This window comes from Balaenoptera physalus (assembly GCF_965194825.1).
Source record: "Balaenoptera physalus genome assembly, chromosome: 2".
Lineage (NCBI taxonomy): Eukaryota > Metazoa > Chordata > Mammalia > Artiodactyla > Balaenopteridae > Balaenoptera > Balaenoptera physalus.
This window is the reverse complement of record NC_138883.1, coordinates 11,752,518-11,772,776: the sequence shown is the minus strand read 5'-3', so window position 1 is coordinate 11,772,776 and position 20,259 is coordinate 11,752,518. Positions and strand designations below refer to the sequence as shown.

At 54.0% G+C, this 20,259-nt stretch overlaps 1 protein-coding gene across 4 annotated transcripts; it reads left to right on the top strand.

Moving 5' to 3' along the window:
* The first annotated feature begins 6,244 nt into the window (after nucleotides 1–6,244).
* CHGA (chromogranin A) lies at nucleotides 6,245–18,979 on the top strand. Of its 4 annotated transcripts, none has more exons than XM_082451307.1 (8): nucleotides 6,245–6,522; nucleotides 7,328–7,374; nucleotides 9,672–9,765; nucleotides 10,618–10,686; nucleotides 12,914–13,012; nucleotides 14,561–15,010; nucleotides 15,744–16,171; nucleotides 18,482–18,979. In XM_082451307.1, exons 1-8 carry the CDS (start codon nucleotides 6,477–6,479, stop codon nucleotides 18,563–18,565), a joined length of 1,317 nt encoding a protein of 438 aa, XP_082307433.1. In that variant the 5' UTR covers nucleotides 6,245–6,476; the 3' UTR covers nucleotides 18,566–18,979. The 4 variants fall into 4 exon arrangements, with proteins under 4 accessions (XP_082307433.1, XP_082307434.1, XP_082307432.1 ...); XM_082451306.1 differs by having other exon boundaries at nucleotides 6,248–6,522; nucleotides 14,561–15,004; nucleotides 15,744–16,231; XM_082451305.1 differs by having other exon boundaries at nucleotides 6,248–6,522; nucleotides 15,744–16,231.
* The last annotated feature ends 1,280 nt before the right edge of the window (nucleotides 18,980–20,259 follow it).

Sequence of the window (20,259 nt, the reverse complement as noted above, 5' to 3'; positions counted from 1 at the left end):
GGCAACCTCCATTCTATTTTCTGTCTCTGAATTTGACTAAAGAGTGATTTTTTAAAAAGCATTTCAGTGTAGTTCTCACTGCCCAAATCTGCTTTCTGTTCTCTCCTCCTCCCCACCAACCCCAGGTTGGCCCCTGGACTCTGGAGTTAGGGGGTAGCATTTTGGCTGCCAGTCCCATACCTCTTTCATCCATTTCTTCACTCTTTTCAGTCACTGAAGCAGTGGAACAATTGAGGGCCAGGAGAACCAGTTCTGGCTCTTACAACTTGCTGTGTGATCTTAGGTAACTGCCTTTCCATCTCTGAACCGCAGGAATGGGACTAGAATCTTGGCAATACCAGTGTCACTCACTGAGTTTCTTACAGACCTGGAAACTGATCGTTTTAAGGCATTAATTCAGACAACTGCCCATTAACCAGGAGATTTCTATGCCCGTGATCAAACCCTGAAGTGTTGACATCCTTTATAAAGCCTGCATGGTTTGAATGAATTTGAATGGTGTTGTCTGTGATACGGAAATAAATAGTGCCTGGCATTGAGTAGTCCTTTTCCTTTGACATAGTGACAAGGGGTCTATAAACACTCCCACCATCAGCACCCTATTCACCTGGACACCCTCCACCCCAGTGTTGCTGTTTGCTGTCAGAACTGTTCACTGTCCTTACTGGCTATTTCCTTGTTTCAGTTGGGGTTCAGGTGCAGAAAGCAGGATAGTAAACGACTTACAGAATCACTGGGAGGACTGAAGAAGTTGACTGTAGTGTGTTTCCAGAAACAGCTCACAAAGCCACACCCCAGAACTGAGCTGCCACGGGAGCTGCCCATGCCAGGATCAGGAAACTTCTTGCCAAGTCAGAACGCTGCCACCACAGCCGCTGACTCCAGAGCCACCCGCCTCTGCCACGTCCACAGGAGCAACATATTGGCTCTGCACCCTGTCTCTCTCCACACAGTTCCTGAGCAAGTACCTCTGATTGCTGGAACCTAAATCACATCCAAGTCTTCAGCTGCAAGGGATTCTGGGAAATGTAGTTTTTAGTTTTCCTACTTCTGCCCAACTGGAGAGGGTCGGAATGCAGGTTGAACAATCGAATCCACAGTGTCCTCCATATACTCACAAGGTAAAGAGCTCCTGACTTTGCTTTGCCCCCTGCCTCCTGCTCTCTGTGAGCTATGCTATAGCTCCCACCACCTACTCAGCTCAATGCTTCATCTAACATACAAAACCAAGGCAGTATATATACTTAGCTATAATCATAACACATTCTGTGAGTGGATCAAAATTTGGCAGTAGATCTGGGAAACTGTCAGGGGGAGCCATGAGCAGTGGGTAGACTGAGAAATACTGGTTCCCTAGTACTCTAACATGATCTTAAGATGGGCTGCTAAGCCCACCTTCAGAGCAGACCATCCTTCTCTCTGATTCCTCTTACTGCATAATTGATGGAGAGCTAACCACATCTTGGCTTTAGGATTTTGCATTTCGGCAGGAGTGGTTCACAGAAAGAACATTTGTCTGGGAGGAAAAAAAAAAAACCAAACAAACAAACAAAAAAAAACAAGGACCTGACCATGGGCACCAGATGAGAGGTATTTGCTTTAAGCAGAAGTGGCTCCAGAATGTCAAGACAAGAGGAGCTTAGGGGCAGTGACCTGATTAGAAATGAGGGTTAGAGAACTTTTTCAAAACTTTATATATAAAGCCAGGACATGGCTTTTTATGAAGATTGCCTGTATAGACTTGGAGCAATAAATAGAGCCTTTCACCATGTTTCATCCACCTAAAGCTGGAAAAACATCAATTGTCTTTCTCAGAGATGAGAAACCTTAGAAAGCCTGAAGGCAGTAGTTTTGGATGGGCGTTGATGATGAAGATCAGTTAAACATAAGGCTGGTAGAGGGCGTAAGGCATGGGAAATGGAGGAGGGTGACACAGACATGACTGGTCCCCCACTCCACCGTTTCCTAGCTGTGTGACCTTGGAAGAGTTCCTCCATCTCTCTGAGCTTTGGCTTCTGCATATGAGAAACAGAGATGTTGATATCTTAGGCACAGGTTTATTGTAAAGATGAAATAAAATAACATGTATAAAGCCCTGTAGCAGAGGTCAGTGTTCCACCTATGTCCCCTTGCACCACCTCGGAGGTTACCTGTAGACAGTTCCCATACATGCCAACAGCTTCCAGTGTTTCTCTGTATGAGGGTACTCTCTGGCAGTGGGAGTTTGCTTGGCCCTTTCACAGAGCAGACAGCAGTGCGGGGAAATCAACTTCTTCAGGTGAGACCCTCAATGAGGGAAAGGAATCGACAGGTAAGTATCCCAGCATCCTCGCTCCAGTGGAAAAATCCCGAGGTGTGTCCTACACAGTTTCTCAGTAAGTCCCAGCTAGACTGAGTCTCCACTGCCCTCAGTGGTAACTTGATCATCAATACACATTTCGTTGGTTCTTTTCTTTTCCTTGTCTCACTTTCCTACTCCCTTGCTGATGGAATAACTTCCAAATGAATCACTCCCAAATCCTCGCTTAGGGTCTGCTTTTGGGGAAACCCAATCACAGACAAGCATCTGGGGCTTCCCTGGTGGCGCAGTGGTTAAGAATCCGCCTGCCAGTGCAGGGGACACGGGTTCGAGCCCTGGTCCGGGAAGATCCCACATGCCGCGGAGCAACTAAGCCCGTGCACCACAACTACTGAGCCTGCGGTCTAGAGCCTGCGAGCCACAACTACTGAAGTCCGCGCGCCTAGAACCTGTGCTCTGCAACAAGGGAAGCCACCGCAATGAGAAGCCCGCACACCGCAACGAAGAGTAGCTGCCGCTCGCCGCAACTAGAGAAAGCCCGTGCACAGCAACGAAGACCCAACACAGCCAAAAATAAATAAATAAAATGAATAAATTTATTAAAAACAAAGACAAACATCTAACCCAATGCCTGGCTCCTTAAAAGGGACCCATCAACAGCACCATACAGGGTTCCTCATCAGAACCATAACACAGAAATTATTTGAGTGGCTAGTTTTTCAGTTCTCCCAAGAATGGTGCATAATTTGTACCATTCTAGATGCATGCAAGAGTCACTAATTCATGATGAATGCCTTAGGGTATTGGGCTTCATTCTCTTGTAAAACTGCATCCGTAAACAAGCATAAGAATTGTGTCTACCTCATAGGGCTGTATAGTAACTCTTAGACAGTGCCTGGTTCTTAGCAAGTTTTCCACAAGGGTTAGTTGTGGCATCACCCCCATGGGTTGTGTGGTACAGAATGCACATTGTCCTCCAGTATCCCGTCTTCCTTTAGTAATCAGAACCTCCCCGTGGCTGCCCAGTCTCCCTTACAACTAGGTGTGTCCACCTGCCTAAGTCCTAGCCAGTGGGCTGTGAGAAGTGTTGCAGGCAAGGTCTGCATCAGAACCTTACAGAGAAGCTGCTTGGTCTCCATCTACCCTTTGCCCCCTTTGAGATGGTTGAGAAATGGTGGCAACCAGAATAGCTGCCTTGATATCAAAGGTGGAAAATGTTTGTTGAGGATGACAGAGCCGCCCCATGAATCCAAACTGTTCACTCTGGGACTGTTGTGGAAGAGATAAATAAGACCCCATCTTATTTCCCTGTATTTTAGGGTCTTTCGTTCCAGTGGCTTATCCTTACCTAACCTATCCAGCCCAAAGCCAAAGATGGGATCAATGGATGTGAGTTTTCTCCTTCTTTCAATTTTCCATTGTGCCGACCACGTGCCCAGCACTATGCCCGAAACTGAAGTCGAAAGATGAGCAGGATGTGGACCAAATCCCAAGGAGCTCAAAGTGTAACGAGATAGAACGATCTAGAGGCAAAAAATTCCAACCACGTGTGATAAACGCTCACACAGATATTGTGGAGGCAGAGAGGAGGGAGCAATTACCTCAGGTCCTAAAAAGGATGGAAGCATTTGCCAGGCTATAGGGGAGGGAGTGGTATGATAATGAGAGGCATTCCAGGGAGCGGTAACAGCTGTGAGAAATCATGAGATGGGGGGAACCATGGACATTTGAGCAAAACAAGCTCTAGGTCCAACTTTACTATTCACTGGCCATGTGGCATCTTGGAAGCTCATGTTAACATCCTGAGTCTCAGTTTCCAAATCTGCAAAGTAGAATAAAGACAATCCTGCTCTAATTTAGGCTGAGGATTACCGTAAGGGCTCAGTGATGGAACATTCTGAAGAGCTGTACAGCGTGGTGTAAGTGCTAGTTACTGGCATCGTCACTTGTAAAGCCTAGTCTGGGACATTTTTGCCGGTTGGTTAAGCTCAGTTTCAGGGAGCAAACAGGATCAGGCTTCTGGAGAACTAGTGCTCCCGGGAAGGTGGCAGGCGCTCTGAAACTTCCCAGGAGAAAAATCCACTCAGCTTGAAAAGTGGTTCAACTTTCTTCACAACAGTTGGGCAATGCACATCAAGTGTCTTAAAATGTCCATTTTCTTCGACTGAGGAGTTCACCTACTGTTATATGAAATGACATGAAAGAATTGCAAATGCTACAGAGGTTTGTGTACAAGGCTGTATGTTGCAAACCTTTGCACCACGTTCAGGATGACCCACATCAGAAGGGCGCTTATGTTTTCAGTGTTTGGCTGAAGTTTTTCACTGGGAACTGTCCTTTACTAAGGGAGCCACCTCCACAAAGACTATAGAACATACACTTTAAAATGATCAGTACTTCTCTCTGGGTTGTGTGAGTACAGGTGATGTTCTGTATTTCTGTGCATTTCCAAGTTTTTCAGACAGACTCCATGTTACTGTTCAGCTCTATTCTCCAGGCCGTTTTCCCTCTACCTCCTTACTGAACACGCCAGGCACATTCCTCCCTCTGGGCGTCTGCACTTGCTGTCCCTCTGCCCCTGGACACATGCAACCACCTCCCCCAGCAACTTCAGGTGACTTGCTAAAATGTCACTTCCTTCGTGAGGCCTCCTTAGATCCACCCTCTTTACAATATAACCCAACCCCTTCCCCCAGCACACCCATCCCCCTTCCCTGCTTCATTTTTGTCCATAGCACTTGTCCCCACCTGACATACCATGCATACCTACAGCAGCTAATAAGTGCTGTCCTAAGCACATAGTAGGTGATTAACAAACAGTGGTTAAATGAATGAATACCTGCATGAACAGGACCTTTTTAGTCTCTTCTGAGCTTCTGCCAGCTTTTCCTTTAGGGGCGGGAAGTGGGAAGTAGCAGCAGCAGATGGGAGGGGACGGTTACAGGAAGAAGGAGGGGCTCTTGGACGATGCCAGCTGATGCCAAACTGTTGCCCAGATACCCGCTTCACTATGACAGCGGGGTCAGGTGGCAAAGGGTGAGAGCAGTAATGTGGCCGGAGCATAAGGGCCTCAGGGCAGAGAGAAACAAACCAGGAAACCAGCCTTACACACAAACCATCCAGGTTTTGAGAACACTCAAGAGGAGGTGAGAGCTGTTCTCAAACACACAAATGGGTTATCAGCCACAGCAAGGTGATCCTAGGGGCTGAACGAGGTCTAATGCGTACAAGTTACAAGGACCTCTATTTCGGTTTGATATCAAGAACTGTCCCCTGCTCCTCCCTCCCCACCCCCCATGAGCGCTGTCCAACAATGGCCAAGGCCCAGGATTCACTCATCTGTGGGTTGAACTTTCAATCAGTACATTCAACAGTTATCAATTAAGGGCATTTACTCTGTCAGGTGCCCTGCTCAGGACTGTAAAAGCAATGAAGACTAAACGTTATTCAAATAAATAAATGCATATTAGAAATCGTGAAAGCACAAAACTCGGTTCAGAGAGAGAGGCCTGATTCAGACAAGGGCTCGGGGACCTCTAGACGGCCTCCTAGATATTTGAGGGAGCCCTGAATGGTGAGCATGCCTCCAGCCAGTGGGATCAAGGAAGCAAGACCCCCTCAAGAGGGACCCTCAGGAGCAAGGAGTGGTGCGCTAGAATTGGCAGGGACCTCAGCGCACTTTGGCGGCACACGAGGTCCAGAGACTGGAGGTGACTTGCCCACGGACACAGCAAATCGGTGGAGCCGTCGAGGGGTGGACGGTCAGCTGAGTCCCCCGTGCCACCTCCTGGAAGCCAGATATCCGCCTCGCTGCCTCACCCAAGAGCTATGTGAGGCGGTGGCCATCGGCAACAGCCGTGAGGCTGGGGGTGGAGCGAACTGCGGCCAGACCCCCGGAGGGATGGGAAAAGGGGGTAGGGGCGGGTCCGATGACGTCATTTCCGGGGTCCGGGGTGTATATAAGTGGGGCGCGAGGGTACCGCTGCTGCAGTGCCCGAGCCCAGTGGGGAAAGGCGGTGGGCGGATCGACAGGCGGACGCACACAGAGACCTTACGACCCCCATCCCCGCGCCTGCGTTGCCGGGGCCGCCCGGAGCGACCAGTCCAGCCACCCCTCGCCCCAATCCGCGCCGCGCCCGGCCCCAGACCGTCAGCTGCTCGGCGCCCCGGGTTCGCCATGCGCTCCGCCGCGGTCCTGGCGCTGCTACTCTGCGCCGGGCAAGGTGAGCGAGCGCGGGGCCTTGTGGGAGAGGGTCCCGGGCGCCCCTGCCTGCTCTTGTCCTGCCTGCCCTGAGGTCCGGGCCCCGCGCAGCGCCGTGCGCTCCTCCATGCCTTCCCTCCGGCGCGGCGAGTTTTCAGCGCCACGGACAGCGCCTCGCCTCCCACCCGACCTCGCAAAGGGGCCCGGGAGCTGATCCCGCAGGCCTGGCTCTTTGACTCGGACTCCCGACCCCGCGGGGCAGGGTCCCCTGACGTCCCCACCCCGTGTCTGGGCTGCTTCGGGGCCGGCGCCGGCTCTGCGTCGTGGCTGGCCAAGGTCATCGGGGTAGGTGGGAGGACGGCTGCGGGCTCCCCACTGGCCTGCCTCCCCCTGCATCCTCCCTCTCCCCGCGTCTGGCTGCCCTTGACTTCTGCCTCTCCCTCCCCTGTCGCAGTCCTGCTCTTCCATCTCTTCCGCTCACCTCACCCTCTTTTTTGTCACCTCTGGGGTCTCTCTGCCTCTCCCTCATCCTCCCCCACCCCAATCCCACTCAGCCATTGACCTCTTTTCACCGCTCTTGCTTTCAGCTCACACACCCCCTCCAGAGCACGAGCTTTCCCACGGGGAAGGGTTAGGGCTCTCAGCGCAGCCTCTGGGAGCCACCTCCGTGCGGGCAGCAGCTGGGGAAGGGAAATAAAATCAGTTCAGCGTCTCATTTGGGTGGAGGTGGTCTTAAGAGGGAGCGCCCCTGATGGAACCAGTCTGGAAGGACCGCGTTCTCCCCTCGGAGCAGAGGAGTGACCCCAGCTCTCTCTTTCTCTTCCTAGTCATTGCCCTCCCTGTGAACAGCCCTATGAATAAAGGGGACACTGAGGTAAGAGGGGGTGCGGGGATGCCCCGGGATGGGGGGCAGGAGCAGAAAGCCAAGAGCCAGCACTGCGGCTGCTGAGCCTGGGGACAGCTTCGCCAGAAGAAGACATCGAAGTCTGCTAGATTTCCCTGCTCTCCTCCTGTGGGGCCTTCCCCGACCTCCTCTGAGTTGGGTGTGCAGCCCGATGGGGCCTGTGTCTTACCCGCGGGGCCCAGGTGCCAGGCCCACTGTCCTGAACACTCCGAATCTCACAGGCCCACCACGGGCTGGCGGGGGTAACTTCTCTGAGGCTGTGGTTGTCCACCGACCTGCGGGAACAGTCTTCATCTGCCTGGCTCTGGCCTCCCGCTTTGCTCTTCCCCAGAGCCCTGCCAGCAACACACCCGCCCCGTCCCCCAGTCACTAAAGCCCTGGCTGGCTCTCCCAAAGGGCCACAGTGAAAACACTCTTGATCATGGCTCCTGCACCCAGGGTCCCAGCCAGTTGGGGCTGCTGGTGGAGGTCACCCAGGAAAGGGACTTAGAAGACACTGGTGGGGGCTTCTGTGGCCAGCAAAAGACACTCTATGTTGGGTGTACGCTCGAAATTTATTCATGTCTGAGTTGGGGCTGTTTTTCCAGTCTCTGATGTTCACAGATACCTCCACTTGGGAGTCAGAAATTTCTACTCCCTGCCTTTTCAGGAGCTGTTTTCTTCTATTCCAGAGAGGCTGTAGTTGAAACCCAAAACATCAAAAGAGATTTCAACCTCAGTTTGCTCATTTATATTTCCTATTCATTAGTTATAGACAGGCCTAAATTTAAACCTATACCACTCATTGTAGCTGTGTGATGTTGGGAAGATTCCTTAACTTTTCTGAGCTTCCCCTTTTCCTGTCTATAATATTTCCTTTGAGGGGAGTTGTAAGGAATTGGAATCGTGTGAAGTACCTGGCACATAGTTGGTCCTCAGTAAATAAGCATTTTTATTCCTAGAGCTTCCTTTCATGACCTCCCCATCACTCTTGGGACCCATACCCAATTCCTCTCTCCCAGAATCTGTCCTCATGGAGTGGTGGTTATCTGATATTCCCAGTGCAAGACTTTTGGTTGCAGGGAGATATAGGGTGCAGGCTATAAGCTCCTCCCTGCCAGGTGCCTTATGGGAGACACTTTGTATTCAGCAGCCTGGGGTCAGAGACACCGGAGCAGCTGGTGAAGACCTGCATGTTTTAACCTAGGATGCCATGACTACCGCAGAGCCTGTTTGCCGGTTTGCCATCCTGGATCTTTGGATGGATTGCCTTGGCATCCCGTAAACACAGCCTTCCACCCCCTCACTCCCCACCAGTGTTGCCTATTGCCTGTCTGATGCCTCCTGCTCCTCTGCCCAGCTCTAGGCAGCTGAAGCAGGTTGGGAGTCGTGAATCCCTCCCTGGGTGTGTGTGGCACTTCATGCATTATAGAGTATTTTCCCATCTGTGCCTCATCACCCTGGGAGGGGAGTTGGGAAGGTCTTCTCACTCCCATTTTACAAATGAGGAAATTGAGGCTCACAGAGGTCAAGTCGCTTGCCCAAGATCACACAGCTAGGATATCACACTACAGTTGGCACCATCTTCAGATATCATTCACTTATTGGCTGCCTGATTATCCATAGCACCTTGCTGGGCGCTAGATAAGACTTTCAGAGATATGACTGCTGTCGGCCTGGGATGGACACCCAGATGTAGCAGATAGATGTGTGCCCACATCCAGCCAGGGGATTCACCTGGTGGGTGACTATGGAGCCAGACTGTGAGGCTGTCACTCCCCGCATGTGACAACACCATGGATATCTAGAGACAGTTTTCCAAGTCTTGTTTCCAGACAGGGTAGAGCCAGGAAAGGTCTTTGCTCTCCACTGGGTGGTCCAGAAAGGCTTCCTGGAGATAGCTGACCTTTTGGGCATCTGCAAGACTAAAGTACTTTTGCAAGACACACCTCTAATGCCCAGGAGCATTCCCCATCTTCAGAGAAACCCTTGGGATGAGAGGGTACAGGGTACCCACCCCCACCTTAGAGGGGCTCCTGCCGGCCTGGTGATTGGAGCGCCTGGCACTTGGTAAGCACTGTGTAAGGTTTTTTGGTTTTGTTTTTAATTATTACTATGCTGTGACTATGTAGCTAAGAAAGCAGAGCTGTGCCCCTGAGCTAGGCGTCCCTGGACTCCTAAAGACACAAGAGAATGTCCTTATGTCCTCCGTAGAAATTTACCCTGGAACTTCAGGGAACTGAGCCCCACGCCAAAACCAGCCCCAACCTGCCCCACTCTCTTCCCAGGTGATGAAGTGCATCGTGGAGGTCATTTCTGACACGCTCTCCAAGCCCAGCCCCATGCCTGTCAGCCAGGAGTGTTTCGAGACACTCCGAGGAGGTATGAACCAGGCTTGGGGTGAGGGGCTGCTGCCTGCTGGGCTGGGGGGGCAAGGACGTGGGTGTGTGGTTTTTGATGGAATTCAGTGATTTAATTCAGTAGTCACTGACCAAGTGCCTGCCTTAGCCAGGCCTGTGCTGGGTGGTATAGAGAGATGAAGGGCTCACAGCCCCTGTGAGCCCAGAGCTTACAGACTAGCAGAAGGGACAGATATGAACACAATTAACCAGAATTCTGGGCAGAATGAAACCAGGGTTGGAACAGCAAGCCACCAGAATGTGAGCTCCCTGTGGACAAAGACTTTGTGTGCTGTATCCCCAGTGCCGAGAACAGCCACTGGCACCTGGTAGATACCCTATAGATGTATGATGACTAAAAGAACACTATGGGTGGGTGGGCATGAGAAGGACAGAGCTTTCCAAGCAGGCAGTCAATGTTGGATAGATCCAACATTAGCATTGGGGTTGGGCTTTAAGATAAAAGTTGAAAATCAGTAAGTAGAAAAATGAAAAAAGAGTACCCCAGGTGGCGTGGACAACACAGGCAAAGGCGTGGAGATGAGAAAACATGTTGTGTTTAGCGACACCCCCGCATCACCTCATGGGCTGCCATCTCTTGGCGAAGGTCTGGGTGCAGGGACTGTGGCTGACCTTTCTGATATAATAGCAAATGGAGTGATACCTTGGAAAGGAGGTCATTTCAGAAGTGTTATCTCAAGACCCAATCTTGCTGCTACCACCCAGCTTTTGAGCTTCCAGAATAAATTCCTTGTGCTCAGCTGAAAATATTGATGGCAATCTCTTTCTGGGCTGTTCTCTGGAAACCACCCGTAACGACTCTTCTTCATTGCAGATGAACGGATCCTCTCAATCCTGCGACATCAGAATTTGCTGAAAGAGCTCCAAGACCTCGCTCTCCAAGGTATTTTCCAACCGCTGCACGCGAATCTGAGTAAATTCCAGTAACTGAGAGTCAGAAAATCATGGTGGAAGGTTGAGCAAGGTCTTGTTTCTGATACTCAGTTATTGCCTTTCAATTATAGGGTGGCAAGGTGGGGTCCTCTGTGCCACCTGGTCCGGTCTATAATTAATGTAATTAAAGAGATCAAGGCCCAGAGAGGTTGAGTGACTTGTCCAAGGTCACATAGTAAGTTAAGGACATCCCAAGACCAGATGCAGCTCTTCTAATACCCCATGGTCTCTGGAGTTCAGCCATTTTAGAGGGGACACTTTCAAGACTAGGTTGCAGAGAGGATCCCTTTTCTCTGTTAACGGAAAAGAAAACTGGTCTCCAGGAGAGAGGAGGGGCCCCTTTGCCCTTGTGAGCTTCTGCTCAAGGGGGAGATGGGAGAAGCAGGGCCTTGCTTGCCCCAAAACACAGACTAGACTTGCAGTGTGCTTTCAGAGCGAGACATGGCTTTCTCCAAGAGGTTAAGAAAATCGACTGATGCTCTTGGGAATGGAGTGATTTTGTGAGGTAGTGAGCTCCTTGTCACTGAGGATGTTCAAGCAGAGCCTGGACAGGATGCTGGGAACGAGGGTTAGGCTGATGTCATCCCACAGAGTTAGCTGCTCTGCCCAACCCCAGGCTCCCCCTTGGGTTCATGTGAGGCACAGAGGACTCCCTGGCAAATTGGAAACAACGGGTTCTGGCCCTGCATCTGCCCCAGGCTGACTCCCGTGGGAAGTGGCTTTTATTTGGGGCAGAGCCATAGGCACCCTTGTGCCTCTCCCTGAGAATGGCCCTCAAGCATGAATCTTGCGTCTCCCTCCAGAGAAAGTGAGGGCCCAGCTTTAGGGCTGGGCTTGTGTCTTGGATGGGGTAGGGTGGAGGGCATGAAGGCTGCTGGGGCTCAGGGGAGGCCCCCACTCTGAGGTTTCTGGGGCAGACTGGGCCACGTGTGAGAATGGAGAGCGATTTGGGGAGGTGGCAAGTGAAAATAACCACAGCAGGAGGGCTCCCTGAGACCCTCCCCAAGTTAGCGTGCCATTCTTTCTCTCACTCGCTCGTCCTCCTGGAAGACAAACATCCACTGCATATCGTTGCTAGGAGGGCAATATGATAATTTTTAAATTAAGTATTGAATGACTGACTTACTGCATTTAAATAATTAAATATAATGTCAATGGAGACTACTATAGGGGATGTGTCCTGAAACATCTGTTTACACACATACACACACATATATGTGTGTGTATCTAATATAAACAGTGTCCAATATACAGGTACATTATTATTTTCTATTAAAAGAGTATGGGATAGATCTATATGTCTGTCTGTCCATCCATCCATCCATCCATCCATCCATCCACTCATCCGCCCACTCCCTCTTCTGTACTCTCATGTCTTGTGCACACCTCTATCCTAGCATTTACCATGGTAGCAACCCTGTTTTATAGATAAGCAACCAGGTGTTGGATCGCCCAAGTCACCCAAGGTCACAGAGCAAGGAATTAACCAGGAAGTGTGAACCCCAGTCGGCCGGGGGCCAGATCTGGACATACCCCCGGCCCACAGCCCCCATGTCAGCCTGCTCTGGCCACCCCAGAAATTCTCATCATGGGAAAAAATCACCACCAGCTGCAGAGTTGGCCTGGCCCGGGCCACCATCAAGAACCAGGGATAGGTGGAGACAGAGCAGATAGCATAGCCTGGGGCTGATGCAGGGAGAAGGGTCTCTGGTGCTGACCCTGGGCTTGGATGCAGACAAGAGCTCAGCCTGGGCTTATGGGGTCCAGGGGGAACAGGGGTTGCCTGAATCAAGAGCCCCCACGAGGGGACAAGCAGTCACTATTACCTCTTGCTGCAGGGTCCCCTAGCTACCAGCCAGGTCCTGAGGGCCCTCCACTCTCTGCTTCTGCCCCTGGGACCATCTGCTCCATCTGTGCCTTTATTGCTCCATGAGCCGGCAGGCAGGGCTTGTTCTTATTTCCTAGGTGAGAAATGGAGTCTGGAGAGGTGATGGGGCCGGGAGGGGGCAGCCAGCCCTCACCACCCCCCACCAGCTCCTGCCCCCTCAGTCTCTCACTGGGCAAGCCCAGAACATGATGTGCCCACTTTACAGATGAGGAAACAGAGGCCTTCCCTCTCATAGACAAATATGCAGAGCTCAGACCAAATGGGACTTTTTTCTCCATTTTTCATACAGGAGCCAAGGAGAGGGCACATCAGCAGAAGAAACACAGCAGTTATGAGGATGAACTCTCAGAGGTTCTTGAGAAGCAGAATGACCAGGCCGAGCTGAAGGGTCAGTGCCGACCAGTCTGGCCAGAGACCAGGGGAGGGAGGATGAAAATAACAGTAGTTATGATAGATCGAGGGTTCCTGGGAGTCAGAAGCCCCTCCTTTAGGCCCTGTAAGGTAGCTCATATTTCCTTCTCTTTACAAATGGGGAAACTGAGTCCCAGGGAGGTTGAAGTACCTTCCCAAGGCATAATTGTAGATGTGAATCTGGGTCTGTCTCACTCCAAAGCCCTTGATCAGTCCCATCTGCCCACTGCAGGGACTGACACTCCCGGGCAGGAAGTCTCTGGCCTGGCAGATGGGCAGCTTCGACTCTTCCCGGTGGCCACCGCAGCAGGGTCCCCACCCCTAGCGCCTGCCCTCCCAGGAATTAGTGGTGCCTTAGCATAGCCTAGTGGCAGCAGGATCCCAGAGGGGTAGGTTTGAAACACTAAATGAACCTGGATCATCTTTCTTGAAACCAGAGAGCTTTTAGGGGTCACGGATCATGGCTTAGGTCAAGGGGATGCTCTGTTACTCACCTTTCTGCCTAGAAACAGCCACACACTTGCCCCTGCAGCCCTGCTCTTTGCATGTGGAAGGGGAGTGAATAGGGCCAGTTCCTAAGAGCGGGGATCTCGGTGGTCTTCCGTCGGGGCTGAGAGGGGAAGCCTGCTGGTGTGGCCGAGGTGCCCTCGCATTGGCCAGGGCTGTCACCCTAGTGGCTGCTTGGGGCACAGCAGGGACTCCCACATTTTGGCTCCATGGAAATGAGTGGTTGACTCTGGATGTCTGCCATGGGCTGTAGGAGGGGAATAGTGTAGCATTAATGGGAGTGGCAGCCACATGTCAGTGCAAAGAGCACCCGGTACTTGGCATTTGGAAGCTTGGGTTCGAGGCTCAGCTCTGCTGACTGTGAGCACAGACAGGTCACCTTACCTTTCTGAGGATCGGTTTGAGTTTCTGTCAAATGGGCATGGGAGCTCTTCCACCTGGAGTCCTGGAGTCAAATGATGGAATGTACTTGGTAGTGTCTTGTTCAACAGTGATCATTCTAGCAGTGGGAGGGATTTTTACTAGTTAGAAGGCTGTCTTCAAAGCAGCTACAAGAAAATACCTTTTAATGAAACCTGACAAACATTGAGGAATTGAGCACTTTCACAGGATGCTCAAGACAGAATACCTGCACAGAGGGGAGAATGAAGTTGCGGTAATGGTGCCTCTTACACAGAGAGGTTAAGGAACTTGCCCAAGATCACACAGCAATTCAACTGCTGTCTTAATTTTAAATTCAGGGCTCTATCTTCTGGGGTCATTTTCAAGGTCTTTTTAGAAAAAAAAAAAAATCACATCCTGCTTCGAGAGGTAGAATTACAGAGAAAGAAACATAATCCAGTTGTGCTCAGGTCAAACCCAGACATGGAGAGGGCAACCCTAATTCTCTCATGGGTGTCTTGGGCTGGGCTTACTGGAAGCCAAGAGATACAGTGACTAAGATATGAAATTGGGCCCTGGGGAGATCCCACGTGCAGCCTGGTCCTCAGGGCCTGACTTTGCTCTGTTGTTTCTGTAGAGGGGACAGAAGAGGCGTCCTCCAGGGATGCTACGGAAAAAAGAGGAGATTCTAAAGAGGTGGAGAGGAATGGTGAAGATGCGGACGGAGCCAGGCCTCAGGCCGCCCCGGAGCTTGGGCAGGGGTCCAAGGTTGAGGAGGACAACCAGGCCCCAGGGGAGGAGGAGGCCTCCTCCAATACCCACCCCCTAGCCAGCCTCTCCAGCCAGAAACACCCAGGCCCACAGGCCGAGGAGGACAGCGAGGGCCCCTCCCAGGGTCCAGTGGGCAGAGAGAGGGGCCTGAGTGCCGAGCAAGGGCAGCAGGCAAAGAGAGAAGAGGAGGAGGAGAAGGAGGAGGAGGAGGAGGCAGAGGCTGGAGAGAAGGCTGTCCCGGAGGAAGAAAGCACCCCCACCGCAGCATTTAACCCCCACCCGAGCCTCGGCTACAAGGAGATGCAGAGGGGTGAGAGTATGTATGATGTCTGAGACGTCAACAAATGTGTCGGGGAGAGGGGGATGGGATGGAGGGGGGGGGGCCTCATCCATAATCTCATTCCACCTTCACAACAGCCCTGAAAGGTAGGTATTATCTCCATTTGCCTGATGGGAAACCAAGGCTCAGAGAGGTTAAGTAATTTGCCCATGGTCACACAGCTAATTTGTGTAAAAGCTGAGATTCCAACCCAGGCTCGTCTGATTCCAAAACCTTGCATCTCCCACTGTCCCACATAGCCCCTCCCCAGCCCCATCCCCCCTGAGGGGAGAGGGACTTTGCAGCGTGGGTGGGTGGGCTTTGGGAACAGAGGGACAGCATGACAGGTGGGAACAGGCTGGTCTGGGGACACTGTTAGCTTCACCCAGGGTTTAGGAAAGCCCCTGGCTCCTCGTGAGGCCCTGGTCAGGGTCTTTCCTCCCTCCCCAGCTGGGTGACCCCCGGGTCAGGGCTTCTGGGGTGAGAGGGCCGAAGGAAGAGGCAGGCTCTGGCCAACCCACCCCTCAGAGCTTTAGTGGGTCTTGTAAAGCATGGTGTCAAGATGGCTTTTCCCTCCAAATGGAATCCGTTGTGAGGGGCTGAGCTGGACCCCGCATACGGGGTCTGTGGTCCCAACCGTGGCCACAGAGAGGCCCCGGGGAGTGGCAGGGACCGGGGAAAGTGGCGGTCCCTCCCTCATTCTCCTGCTCTTGTCCACCACCTGCTCCAGGTTGGCCCGAGGCTCTGGCTGTGGATGGAGCCGGGAAGACGGGGGCTGAGGAGGCTCAGTCCCCCAAGGGGAAGGGGGAGCGGGAGCACCTCCAGCAGCAGGAGGAGGAGGAGGAGGAGGTGGCAGGGGCCCCTCAAGGCCTCTTCCGGGGCGGGAAGAGCGGGGCGCCGGAGCAGGAGGAGGAGGAGGAGCGGCTCTCCACGGAGTGGGAGGACGCCAAGCGATGGAGCAAGATGGACCAGCTGGCCACGGAGCTGACAGCCGAGAAGCGGCTGGAGGGGCAGGAGGACGAGGGAGACCCGGACCGTGCCACAAAGCTCTCCTTCCGGGCCCGGGGCTACGACTTCGGGGGTCCTGGGCTGCAGCTGCGACGAGGCTGGAGGCCACCCTCCCGAGAGGACAGCGTCGAGGCGGGCCTGCCCCTCCAGGTGCGTGGCTACCCGGAGGAGAAGAAAGAGGAGGAGGGCAGCGCCAACCGCAGACCAGAGGTTGGTATGGGGTGGGAGCCGGCCCTGGGCCAGGCCCCGGGAGCATTGGCCCAGCTGGGGGTCAGCTACAGCCAGACATGTGGCCCCTGCACCACTGAGGGGACACTGTCCCCCTTGGAGTCTGGGACTGGAGGGGCACTCAGACAGGGGGCTCTTGGGAAACCGGGAAGGGACAGGGGAAAGGGCGTGTCAGGCAGGGGGGCAAGTGAACCCCAGCTCATGGAGGGGGGCACACAGGAAAGCTGGCGGACAGGAGACAGAAGCGTTCAGGTCAGCGCGCAGAAGCTGGAGGGCTGGTGAGTTAAGCCCGTTCCCAGAGGTGCTGGGCGGGGACTTGTCCTAAAGGCAATAGGGAACCTCTGCAGGTTTGGGAGCAGGACAAGGGAGTGACTGGTGGAGCTTGGAGCTTTGGATGGAGAGAGCTTGGAAACTAAAAAGACCTGGCAGGGACTGGCCTGGGGAGGGCTACTTGCTGCCTGGGGGATCCAGGCTCAGGGTAGCATTGGCCTTGAGAGCTGGGAGGGCACGGCAGGAGGGGACACTGAGGCATCCTGGGGAGGCCCTACTGTTGGTCCAGCCATGTCCTCTCCTGGCCCCCGTGCAGCCCAACCACACCCTCCTCCCAGATTCAGGCCCTGCCTCCCACCCCGATGGCAAAGGCAGCAGGGGCAGGGCCAGCTGGACCTCAGGGCCTGGTGGTGATGGGTGGGGAAGGCACGGACATGTGCCAGAAGACCTGGGCCCTGCCTCCTAGCTGGGTGACCTTGGGCCACTCACTCCCCTTCTCTGAGCCTCATCGGTTCCCCCATTTGTGAAATGGGGGTAAGAAGTCCTTTCTGCTCACCTCATTATCATGATCAGAATGCACACGAGCTTTGAAAACCTGGCCATGCCCAGGGCTACTTGGGAAGCTCAGTGGGGTGCAGGGACATGGTCCCATAGGAGGGGATGGGATGGGACTTTGGGGCAGGCTGGCGACACCACCTTGGGGCTGGAGGAGGCCTTGGGGGGTCTTCAGGCCTCAGTGCCCAGGTGGGAATCGGGGCCTTATGGGGGGTGGGACATCTTCAAGGCTCTGGCCCCAGTGCTCTTCTCTGCCCACCCAGAAGAGGATGTGGCCCCTTCCTTGGGTCCCCAAGCCATTCTCTGGGCCTGGGACCAGGGTCCCAGCAGCCTGAGAGGAAGAAGCCTCGTTCCTGGGAGCTGGCGCTAAGAGAGGTCACCTGCCTATGTCTCCAAGGACTGAGGGGACGGGGCTGCAGGAAGCAGCAGCCTGCCCCCCACCCCTCCCCAAGGCTGGGCACCTTTGATCGTTGCCTTCCCCACCCACAGAAGCTGGACAGAGCCAGGTGCCCTGGGGCACCCTCCAGCTTCCCTTCTCCACAGGCAGAGGGAGCCTTGGACCGCAGGGCGGAGAAACGGGGACCCCTGAGTCCTGTGGACAGGACAGAGCAGGGCCCCGTCCACTCAGCCCAAAGATCTTAGAAACGGCCCCAGAATCACAGAACTCCTGCCCGGGGGCTACTCCAAGATGGGGGCCTCTGGGGTCCCTGTTTCCATGGCAACCATCATCCGTCTGTTCTGATGGGGCCCCAGGTGGGTGCCCTCTGCTTGGCATCAGGCAGGGACCCCAGGAAGACCACCCTTCTCAGGTCAAAGCTGGGACATGGCCTTCCCTGACTCCTGCTCTGAGTCTGAGGGCATGCTCTTGTGGGTGTCAGTCCCAGAGGGTCCCCTGCTGCCCTGGACCACCCTGGCAGCTGGAGCTCGGGGACCCAGTGACTGGGACTGAGGATGCAAGCCCAGCCCTAGGCAGCTCTCACGTCCTGAAACCTGGGCCACAGACCGCTGACCCCTCAGGTAGGGAGGCCTGTGGCAGACAGGAAACCCAGGCACGGCCTCACCCAGGAAGCCATCGTCACAGTCTAGGCCTTGGGGTTGGGGCAGTGGAAGGAGCTCTGAAGGGCACCCGGGGCTTCGTTTTCCACGTGCCCGCGCAGAGCCATTCAGGAGGCGGCGGGCCTGAGTCCCCCTGGCACATTTCTGCACCCAGTGCTCCTGAGAGCAGCCCGGCAGGGTGGCACCACTGTCCCCATGGAACAGATGAGGCCCTTGAGACTCAGAAAGGCAAAGCCACCTGTCCAAGGCCACACAGCTAACCCGGGCACAACCAGTCTGTCTGCACGCCCCATGCTGCTGGCACAGGCTCCCTGGGCCAGTCCCCGTGTGACTCTTCACATTCTCTCCCAGGACCAGGAGCTGGAGAGCCTGTCAGCCATCGAGGCGGAGCTGGAGAAGGTGGCCCACGAGCTGCAGGAGCTGCGGCGGGGCTGAGGCGCCGGCTGGCCCCACCAGCCAGGGCCCCGAGGCACCCTGTGGTCCTGGCTCTGTTGTCCCCTTTGCAGGTCTTGGCCAGATGGCCCGGGCGCTGCTTCCAGTAGGGAGGCCGCCCCCAGCCTGCCCAAGCCCAAGCCACCCTGTTGCCCCTACGCTCCTTTCCTCCTGCTCCTGACCCCTGCCCCAGTGCGGCCCCCTGCAGGGCGGACCCCTGACTTTAAACAATTTTCCTCTCTCTGAACACGGGCAGCTTTCTCGAAGTTTCCCTTCCACCATTAGAGCCACTGGGCACAACTGCAATAACTTCTGACTTTTTGGTGAAAGCTGAGAACTCCTGACTCTAACATATTCTGTACAAAATTTATCTAAGGATAAATAAATCTGCTCTGGGCTCTTTCCTGTTTCTTTGAACCTTCCCCCGCCTTGACTCCAAGTGGGGTGGGATGGACTGGATTTCAGGCAAAAGGACAAGGGGAGGTTCACTTCCCTTGGGGTGGCTCTGGGCCACTTTCCAGCCAGGGGATCGTGGGCAAGTGACATCGCTGCTTGAAGCATCAGTTTCCTCATCTGTAAAATGGTGCTGACACCTGCCCCAAAGCACGTGTGGGATTAAATAACACTCTTCCCCTATCTCCCAGCCACACATGAACTGGGCCATGCAGGGGCGGGGCGACTTTGGGAAACAGCCTCTGTTCTCTCTCTGCTGGGTAGAAGCCCTGACAGCCCCGGTTTAGTGCCTGTCACCAAGGCCACAGGCCCCAGCCAGCTTTGGCCTTCCGGACCTGGGCCTCTGAGCTGCAGGCCCCCCCTCGGCATCAATCTGTCATCCCCTCTGACCTGATACGTGCACAGGACTCGGGGGCGTCTGAAGTTCTTGAACTTAATGGTTCACTATAGCATGGCAGTCTTAGTCGCAGTTTTGAGAACGAGGAAACTGAGGCTCACAGGGTGAGATGACTCATCGACATCACAGGCAGGAGTGATGCCCAAAACATTTAACCACGGGGGCTGCAGGATTATGCAACCAGAACAGACAGGCTGGTGTGCTGGACCAGTGTGGACCAGTTGAATATCAGGGCCGATCATTCAGTCATTCAACAAACACCCGTGTGCAGCTGCTATGGGCCCGGCAGGCCTGGGCACACAGAAATGGCCTGGACAAGCCCTGACTTCAAGAAACACACTGCCCAGAGAATGTGGGCCTGGAATCCCCAGCCTAGCTGTAGAGTTTGGACAAGCATTCCTGGTGCTCTTGGAGCCTCATCTGTAAAATGGGGGCAATACTTACGACCTCCTCACCAGATCATGGTGAGGATTCGAGGGTCTAGACAGCCTGGACCAGAAAACCATTACAATGGCGATACAAGTCGCTTGAGGGGCCTTGGCAAGTCTGGGCCTCTCCTGAGTCTGGCGAGGGGGCTGCTGCCGCCGCTCATCCCCTGAAGCACAGAGGGACACCCTCCAAAGAGCTGGCGCCATAAGGTGTTTATTCACATGTTTCAAAGGGACAGGTTTACACCCCATCCCCAACAATTACCGAAATAACAAACACAGCACTAACTGTATTCCACTAGTCAGCTATCAGGACACCCACCACCAAGACCACTTAGCAAATAAAGAACACGGGACACCTTGTCCCTGAGATACCCCATCCCAGAGATGGGCCACCTGTGTTGCCATAAACACACGGG